We start from the raw sequence: 10,427 nt of genomic DNA on the forward strand, positions 1-10,427 counted from the left end.
ATTTAGCATACCAAGTTTAGAGATTAAGAAATTAAACCTCTTTTCGTCCAGTGGTTTTGTGAACAAATCAGCGAGTTCGTAGTCAGTTCCCACGAAGTAGAGTTCGATGTCACCTTTCTCAACATGATCTTTGAGAAAATGATATCTCACATCAATGTGCTTTGAGCGTGAGTTGTTGACTGAGTTGACAGCAATTGCAATGGCACTTTGTGAATCACAATAGATAGGGACACGATCATATTTCAGACCATAATCGGTAAGCTGTGTCTTCATCCATAACACTTGAGCACAGCAACTAGCAGCAGCCACATATTCAGCCTCTGCTGTTGATAGTGATACACAATTTTGCTTCTTGGATGACCAACTTACAATCTTATCCCCTAAGAATTGTAAAGTACCAGATGTGCTCTTGCGATCAAGCTTACAACCTGCATGATCTGCATCTGAATAGGCAGTTAAATTGAATCCAGTATCCCTTGGATACCAGAGACCAAGATTGGGTGTACCCTTCAGATAACGAAAAATTCGTTTCACAGCTTGGTAATGTAAATCAGTCGGAGCGGCTTGATACCTAGCACACATACATGTTGCAAACATTATATCTGGGCGAGATGCTGTAAGATACAACAATGAACCAATCATGCTTCTATACCTCTTTTGGTCAAATGGTTTCCCATTTTTATCAGCATTAATGTTTGTACGACCAGCCATTGGGGTTGAAATTGAAGAACATGTAGTCATATCAAACTTTTTCAACATATCCTTTATGTACTTACCTTGTGATATAAAAATACCAGTTGGTAATTGTTTGATTTGTAAACCCAAAAAGTAATTCATTTCCCCAATCATGCTCATTTCAAAATGATTGACCATTAGAGATGAAAAGTTTCGGCAAAAAGTTTGACTGGTTGACCCAAAAATAATGTCATCAACATAAATTGGGACAAGTAAAACATGCTTACCTTGCTTACGAATAAACAGGGTAGGGTCAATAGTGCCTTTGGTAAAGCCTCCTTTGAGTAACAAAGTAGTTAAGGAATCTTACCATGCTCGGGGTGCCTGCTTCAAACCATAGAGAGCCTTGTCTAACATGTAGACATAGTTTGGCTTCTTAGGATCAACAAAACCTTCAGGTTGCTCCACGTAAACTTCTTCTTTGAGTTCTCCATTCAAGAACGCTGTCTTCACATCCATTTGAAACACTGTGAAGTTTCTGAATGCGGCATAAGCTAAGAATATATGAATGGCCTCCATTCTTGCAACAGGAGCGAAAGTTTTGTTGAAATCCACACCAGGTTGTTGGCAGTAACCCTTTGCAACCAATCTAGCTTTGTTCCTTACTACAACTCCATTTTCATCCTTTTTGTTCTTGAAAATCCACTTGGTGCGAATTGGTTCTTCTTTCCTTGGATTTAGAACCAATCTCCATACCTTCAGTCTCTCAAACTGAGCTAATTCATCGGATCACAAAGAGCTTCAGAGACTGTTTTGGGTTCGATGTTACTCAGTGAAAGTGCAACAAGACACTCATTGACTGTAGTACGGGTAGAAACACCAGCTTGTGGATCTCCGATGATCTGTTCTGTAGGATGATCTTTGCGCATCCACGACCACTTGTTGTCATGAGGAAGAGGATCTTCTTGATGAATGTCAACATTATCATCATTAAATCCAGAGTTCTGTTGAGAAATGGAATCATAGCTCGGAAGAACTCTTTCCTCAAAATTTGGATGATCAAAATCCAGTGGTACATACACATTTGGAGTATTTGATGGATTTGTTTTTTGGGTGATTTGAGAAGGTTGTTCTTGAACATTCTTTTGAGAATAAATATCACTTGAAGATGATTCTTCTTGCTCTGAAGAATTTTAAGATGATTCACGATTGTTGTCAGGAACTGGTTCATTTGTTTGAATTGGATCATTGTTCGGAATTGGTTCATTGATGACTTGAGGTTCCTTTTCTTGAATCGGTTTTGAATTGTAGAATTCTTCCAAAAGAATATCTAGCTCTTCACTTGTTGGAGTTGGATATTTCTTGAACTTTGAAGCTAAGGTAGACGTCTTTGAGGAAGCACTTGAAGTACTTGGATCACTAATTGTTGGTAGCAAACTTTCTTGTTCAAATATCATGCCAGACATCTCGTCAAACCAAACATTCAAGGTTTCTTGAATCGTGTTTGTTCGACGATTAAAGATGCGATATGCAATCGATGTCTTTGAGTAACCAACAAAGTAGCCTTCGTCACCTTTCCTTTCAAACTTTCCAACATTTTCCCGATCATTCAAGGTATAACAGACACACCCAAAAATATGGAAGTAATTGATGTTGGGTTTGCGTTTGTTAATAACCTCATAAGGAGTCTTCTCATGACGCTGATTGATGATGGACCGATTTTGTGTGTGACAGGCAGTGTCAACAGCTTCAGCCCACATATTTGATGGTAACTTGGAATAAGCAAGCATAGTCCTTGCTGCTTCCACCAGCGTACGGTTTCTCCTTTCAACGACACCATTTTGTTGCGGGGTACGAGCAGCAGAGAATTGGTGAGTAATGCCTTTTGATTTGCAAAATTTATCAAAGATGGCATTTTTGAACTCAGTACCGTTATCCGAACGGATATAACGGACTGGAAGTTGAAGATTCACTTGAGTGGAAGTGATGAAATCGATCAAAATTTGAGTTGTTTCATCTTTTGAAGCAAGAAACTTGACCCAAGTGTATCTTGAATAATCATCAACGATAACCAGAATATATCTCTTCCCGTTTCTGCTTTGTACTTTCATAGGCCCACAAAGATCCATGTGAAGCAAATGAAGAGGTTCCAAAGTGTGTGGAATTTTCTTTGGTTTATGAGAAGTTCTTTTGATCTTCCCAACTGCACAAGAAGGACAGACATGCTCACTCTCATACTTGTAGTCAGGCAAGCCTTCAACAAGTTGCTTGTTGACTAAAGCATTCAAGTGAGAAAGCCTTCTATGCCACAACCAAGAATTTTTCGAAGTAGATTTTGAAACAAGACAGATATTATCAGTTGGTTGGTTATCATCAAGATTAACTGTGAAAAGATTATCATCACGATCTCCGCATAGGATATCACTTCCATCTAGAGTTTGGACTTTGCACAGAGATTGTCGAAAAAGAACTTGAAGGTTGTTGTCACAGAACTGTCCAACACTGAACAAGTTATGACTCAGACCTTCAACATAATGGACTTTCTTAATGACAATTCCGTTTCTTTCAATATCTCCAAAACCTAGAATTGGTGCGAAATTGTTGTTTCCGAAACGAACAGTTCCCATGAACCTTTCAACAAAGTTCTTAAGCAATGATTTATTGCCAGTCATGTGTTTTGAACACCCGGAGTCGAGTATCCATACATAGATGGTTATTTCCTGCAATCAAAAATTTTAACCGACTTTAGGTACCCACTTAAATACGGGTCCTTTGTGGTTAGTTAACACAGGCAGGGGGTATAACTTAGGATATGCATACAAACATACTTTAGAATCAATATGAGCATTAACAAGCACACCATCAACAAGAACATTTGTATAAAAAGTACGCACATTCACATTTGAATTAAAAGTAACATGTTTAACAGCATTCAAACAAGCACGACCATTATCATTGTTTACAGCCTCAGAAGGCATAGCCTTGGATTTATTAACATTGTTCACTAAAGATGAATTGTTTAAATCAACAGAAACACTTTTCTTTCTGTTACCAACACTCTTTCTCCTCCTCCTCTTCTTTTTTTTCTCAACAGACAATTGCTTAAAACTGATCTTAGGTTCTAATGACTTAGGAACCCATTTGGTCTTTCCACCTGTTGAATTGACACTAAAAAGATTAGAACGAGGGGTTTTAAACTTATTCATCTTTTTTGTCTCTTTTGGGGTTGAGGAAACTTCTTGCTTCTTAGGTTTGGTAATTGAAAACCATCCATATCTATCCCTATATCTAGTTACACCATTTGAAGTATCCCTAGTTAGCAAAACGGAGCTAGACTTAGGCACTTTAGAAATTGAACTAGATTGAGAGTTAGACAAAGAAGCATTTGGATTGTCATTTGGAAGTTTCACTTTGTGATACCTTGGTTTTGGTGAGGTCTCAACTTGTTTCTTTTTAACATGTTTGTCAGGTTTTGGAGGGTTAGGACTCTTTTGTTCAGTCTTGACAGAAGAGGTAGAACTCTTTTGTTCAGCCTTGACGAGTTTGGGTTTAACTCGTTCTTGGAAGTAATATGATGTTGGAGCTTTGGACACCGATTTTAGTTTTTGAGATTCTCCTTTTATTTCTTTTTGAAAATTTATGATTTTGATAGATTCAATCTTTTTCTCAGTTTCTGAGTCAAAAACATATTCTCCCTCCATGAATTTATCAAAAATATCTTTGGTGAATTCATTCGAAAATGTAGAAATATCAGGAATCTTGTTGTCCAACATCATACCACAGGTAGTCTCATGAATAAGGTCGACTTGGACTGAAACATCCTTGGTTTCACAAGAAAATTGAGAAGAAGTATCAACACCTATACTAGCACTAAGCTTAGGGTGAACAACTAGCTCATCAAGATTTTCGCATGTGAAAAATCTATAAAAGTACCATATCAAAACTAAGTTATGCGCAAGATCTTCATCAGATAAATCAGATTGCACATAATTTGCAGCTATAGAAGTAGCAGTAGTTTGACAAGTACATGCAAAACAGTCAGTCACGGTCTGGGTGGATGAACTTGTAGATGAATCACAAGTAGACTGAGTGAAATGGTCTACTAAGAGACTGAAATCAGTTTGGGTAGAAACATTCACACAAACTTTCTTGATATCAACAACAACTGATTCATTCTTCGAATTCGGACTTTGAGACTGTAGATTATGAATTAGTTTTTGTTGAGATTCACTGTTTGTTGTAAACCTTCTATTTGTTTTTCCAAAAATGTGGATGGAATATACAATTTAGTTGGTTTTGGTGGAGAAATGACAAATTCTTGGTTTTGAAAATTAGACGCAATCTCTTCTAATTCAAAAATTGTTGAATTTTTTGTTTCATAAGAAGTATTGATAGCATCATAATTAACCAAAAATTTATTCTTTTGAATCTTCTCAACTTCATCAGTCTCAAATTCGTCATCCAAAGGACGAATGAATTGTTGTACCATACCAAGTCTCAAAAATTTCTCATCATACAAAGGTATAATTTCTTGTTTTGCTTTTTGCAATGGAGTGATATTCTCAAAACCCAACCCAAGAAGAAGTTCCGATCTATCAATCTTTGATTTATTGAAATAGGCAGTGAAATCCAAAAGAGGATTTTGTTCAACTTTGTACAACTTTTCTTGATAGAAAAGTATATTCTTTGTATGTTCCTCAATTTGTCTTTCAAGGTTTTCAATCTCAATGCCTTTTAAAAAACAATTATGATTTAAATCAGAAACTTTTCTTTCGAGTTCAATTGATTTTGGTGTAGCTTCTTGAAGCTTCTTATTCAGAATATCAACATCCATTTGTCTTGCATTTGCCCGAAGCCATTCATTGGTCTTTTGAACTTCAAGATCTTGATTGGCTTTTTCAAGATCAAGAATGGTCTTTTCTAAATTATGGCACTTTTCCAATAACTTAAAATCAGGAGACGCATTCATCTCACATTCTTTAACCAACATTTGTTCTTTATAGTTTTGAAATTCTTGTTTCATAGCATCATACTCAAAAAGTAGTTTAGAATTTTCTTCAAGAAGTTTTTTGTACTCCCTTTTTGAAAATAAAATGCTGTTGGATCAGGGATTCGCTGAGGAACTCAGCGAGGGGCTCATTCAGCGAGTTCACTTATCTGCAAGCATATTCGATCTTCAAAGTCTAAAAGGATATGTTCAATGACTCACCGTCTAGTATTTGTTAGTCAAATATGAGCGGGAATTTGAAGATTAGAAGAATGGTCCCAAGGACACGTGTTGAAAGATCAAGATAAAGACATGTGACCTTGTACTACTTCGTTGCAGTGAAGTTTCTCTTTCATACCGTTTTTGGAAACAAACAAGATGAAGGAAAGAGGCTTCTGCAGATCTGAATGATCCACCAATAGATAGTTGACAACCTTCATGTGTCAACATCTACTAGAGCAGTCATGTGATTCCTTATCTGCCTATAAAAGGAATCACTTGACCCAGACACAAGTGAGGTGGGTGTGTTCCACGGTTTTACTTTATTATCTCTAAGAAAATTTCTTAAGTTTTTGTGTGTTCAAAAACTTAACATATATTTTCTGTTTATTGTTTATTGTTGTTGTAAAACAACCATCCATGTTTTCATCGTTTACTTTGATATACATATAACTAAACAAAGTTTTTTACTTCTCATCTCTATTCTTGTTATTTCATATTTACATTACAAGTTAGTTAATTAAAACACAAGCAGTGCATTCGAGGACCATCATGTGGTATCAGAGCCTCCATTCCTAAATTATTGGAACAAGATCTGTTAGCCTCTTGTGTTTACATTATTTTCTTTCTTTTCTTTACATTTAAATCTAAATTTGTTTTTTCCTTTTCTGTTCTAAAAAATGTCGTCTGTACCCACTCTTGTTAACACACGTGACTTAGGTTACGTTTCTATTCCTCCAAAATTTGAGCCAAAGGACTTTGGTTCATGGAAGGAACGAATGTTACTACACATAGTGGGTGTAGAACCATATCTTATGACCATTCTAAATGAAGGTCCTTACATTCCTACATATGTTCAAAGGACACCAGGTGCAACACCTGATGCTCCTGAAATTGTAACAGATCTAGTCAAGCCTGAAGTCCAATGGACTGAAGAAGAGCGAAAGCTCGTCAATCTTGACTCTAGATTGAAAAACATGATCATCACCACCCTTCCCACTGAGGTGATGAAACTAGTCATTAAATTCCCCACTTCAAAAGAAGTCTGGGAAAGACTAGTAAGCACTTATGAAGGGTCAGCTGACTTGATTAAAACCAAGAAAATTGACCTCAAACGTGCTTATGAAAATTTCTTTTCTCTTCCTGATGAAAGTCTCGAGGGCACATATACCCGATTTAAAGGGTTGCTCAATGACATGACAAACGTTGGCATTACCCATGACAATTTTGAGGTATGCCATAAGTTCATTGATTCTCTTCCTCTCAAATGGCAGAATCTTAGACAAATCCTCCGTACCACGAAAAAGATTCAAGAACTGGATCTTGAGGAGTTGTTTGGCACTCTTCAATTTGAAGAGAAACCCTTGGCTCAAAATATTAGAGCCTCTGCTGAATCAAGGAGACATGCTGGCTCCTCTTCTGCTACCAGCTCTTCTGCAAACCCCTTATCTGACCCTCTTGCTCTCATCTCTTCTGAGCCCATCTATCCCAATGATGGTGCCAGCACCTCTTCTCTTCCAGCATCCTTTCAAGCTCTCGTTGAAGAGCTTGATGCTGAAGAGAAACAGGAAATGTTCAGTGATTTTGTAGAATTTGCCTTAATCGCTGGAAAGAAGTACTCCAGGAAATGGAACAACCGTAAGTCGGTTGCTCCATATAAGCCTCCTGTGGATAAATCACAGGAGGAATGCTGGAAATGTGGTAGAAAAGGCCACTACCAAAAGGAGTGCAAGGTTTCTATCCCAACTCCTGCTGCTCCAAAATCTAACTCATCTAAAACTGCTGATGTCAGCTCAAAGCCAAAATGGCTGAAACTGAAGAAACCAAAACACCAGGCAAAGGTCTGGTCGCTGAAGAACATGACTGGGCTGATTCAGATGACTCTGATGATGAGGAGTATGTTGACGCCATGTGTCTCATGGCTCTAGCTGATAGTGATGCGCTGACAAAAGACCAAGTCTCAACAAGTCAGTGGGTCAACGTCACTGTCAAAAAGGTACATACTCTTCTTTCAACTGCTGATGAGGACAAAAACAAAATTCTTGAGTCCTTATCATGTGATCTTCAGTTCGTTGAAACTCTGCGTGCTGAAGCTCACTCAAAACTCCTTTCAGTAAGTTCTGAATTGAGTGAAAAATCTGATAAACTCAACAGACTGAAGAATGTTCATGTTGAGCTTTAGTCACATGAGTTGCTGACTCAAAAACTTCAGCTTGAAAAGGAAAAACTCAAGCTTGAAGTTCTCAACCTCAAGAAGATTGTGACCTCTTGGTCAAATGCTTCCAAATTTCATCATCAATGTCTAAATGAACAAGTCCCTGCACAAGTTCAGGCAGTGATAGGTGGAGATTTTGAATCTACTGCCTGCATCGCTGACATGTTTAAAGATGATGTGAGACCGGAAATCTCAATTCCTCCTTCTGGTATTACTTCTCATGAGGAAATGAAAAAGTGGTATTTCGTTAAAGGAAATGATTACCATACTGAAATGGACGCTGGTTCCTCCACATCTCTTTCTAGCGACCCTTCAAATTCTTCTGAAGCTAAAGTAGTTAGCTCATCCTCATCCTCTAATAACATATTTTCCCATTTGCCTATAGTTGGCATGATGCCACACGAAGGCAAAATTCAATATTCTCCAAATGAAACATTTCATGGAGATATTTCAAGTGATGGCTACAAGTCCATCGCTCCTCAACCCCTTACTTTGAATAAGTCTGAGACTTTCAAAAGAAGTAACGTTGCTGCTCCTTATGACTATAGCACGCCTCAGCGAGCTGATCATACAAAGCAGCAACCTCAGTCTATCTCATCAAATTCTTTTCCTTCTAAAATCTCAAGTGCTGATGTATCTCAGCATGAACGTCTCATGGAGAGACGTGTAAGGTTTGGAGATATTAGAATTCATAATGAGGGCTCATCTCAAGCCAAACCGGTTGTCCATCAGCGGGCCTCTCATCATTCTCCTCCACGATCCATTCTGAGACACCCAACTCCTCTAAGAAGTAAGGTGTCTCAGTCGGTCAACAGACCAACCACTCCTCAGCGAGGAAACATTCCTCCTCAGCAAATGAGGAGTACAACTCCTCAGCAAGGACACACTTCTCGGCAGCGACTAAGAAGTGTTACTCCTCAACGAGGAAATGCTTCTCAGCACCAATCAAGGAGTGTAACTCCACAAAGGGGACACTTGCCACATCAGCAAGTAAGATCCTCCACTCCCAATAAAAGACAGTTGTCTTCCCAGCAGTCACAGTCGTCTATTCCTCGTGTGAAATATCTCCCTCATAGGCAAGGGAGGTCTTCCACACCCAATCAATCTTCTAGATCGACCACTCCCAATAAGGTTCCTCAATCCAGCACCTCCTCATCTCAAACTGATCTAAAACAAGCTTGGAGTGTGTTAAGAGGGTCACAAATGGCCTCCTCTTCCACTCCTCGTCTAGATGACCCCACTGGCAAATCTCTCTTGGGTCCCCCTCCTCTCTCAAAGAATTCTCGCAAACAAAAATCAAAGCCTAAGCCCAAGGCAAAGACTAAGGCTTCAACCTCTTCTGACCCAAAAATTGTTGAACTTGCTCAACAAAATGATTTGTCTTCTCAACTTAAAGAATTCCTTCTCAGCAATCAGCAAAGCAACTCCTCTAACAGGAAATGCTATATATATGGCATGAGAGGTCACATTGCTACAGATTGCTGTAACTCAAGAGATGCCCCTGAAGTTGTTGTGCAATCAAATGCTCACACTTTAGCCTATGACTCTCTAATCAACCATGCCTCATCTACCATGATTAGTGAGAGTCCTCCAAATGAATCTCTCTTCATTGACACTGGGTCTATGGGAACTCATCAATCTAATCTTGCCAACTACATTGCTTCTCAACGCATTGAGATTCCTCATTCTCAGAATGTCATCTCCAATTTGTGGGGACGACCTGCAATGCTGGTTGAGTTCAGTGCTCCCAACGTTATCAGCAACTCAGTGGTGCTTCAAGAAAATGAGAATAACATGATGACCACTGATGAAAATGACAGAATTCATGGGCTTCCTGACTTAGGAAACCACTTCTCCCTTGAGGAAACCTTCTCCGCTGAGTCTTCCTCTACCACTGATGCACCCATCATTACCTCTACTGACATTCCTGTTAGTGAGTCTGAAAATGGACCAAACTAAAATCGTCTGTCTTATCCTTGCAGGGTTCACTGGGAAAAGGTGTGTGGTATTTGGACAGTGGATGTTCAAAACACATGACTGGCTCAAAGACCTTGTCGGATAACTATGTAGAGGCTGCTGGCCCTACTGTAGTGTTTGGTGATAATTCTACCGGACAAACTGAAGGTTATGGTCTCATCTCCAATGGGTTAATCAAATTCTCCAAAGTTGCCTATGTGAATGGACTAAAACACAATCTCATAAGCATAAGTCAACTTTGTGACGCTGACTACAAAGTCATTCTTGATAAACATCAAGGGACGGTTGTAAATATAAACAAAGAAGTCGTATTGGTTGCTCCAAGAAAACGAGATGTATATCTCGTTGACTTCA

General features: G+C 38.6%; 1 protein-coding gene across 1 annotated transcript; it reads left to right on the forward strand.

Annotated features, from left to right (window-relative positions):
• The first annotated feature begins 6,561 nt into the window (after positions 1 to 6,561).
• Positions 6,562 to 10,055, forward strand: LOC122604402 (probable serine/threonine-protein kinase nek3). The gene is made up of 5 exons (XM_043777297.1): positions 6,562 to 6,831; positions 7,240 to 7,496; positions 7,587 to 7,722; positions 8,214 to 8,429; positions 8,565 to 10,055. Exons 1-5 carry the CDS (start codon positions 6,562 to 6,564, stop codon positions 10,053 to 10,055), a joined length of 2,370 nt encoding a protein of 789 aa, XP_043633232.1.
• The last annotated feature ends 372 nt before the right edge of the window (positions 10,056 to 10,427 follow it).

The sequence above is a fragment of the Erigeron canadensis genome, chromosome 6 (assembly GCF_010389155.1).
Source record: "Erigeron canadensis isolate Cc75 chromosome 6, C_canadensis_v1, whole genome shotgun sequence".
NCBI lineage: Eukaryota > Viridiplantae > Streptophyta > Magnoliopsida > Asterales > Asteraceae > Erigeron > Erigeron canadensis.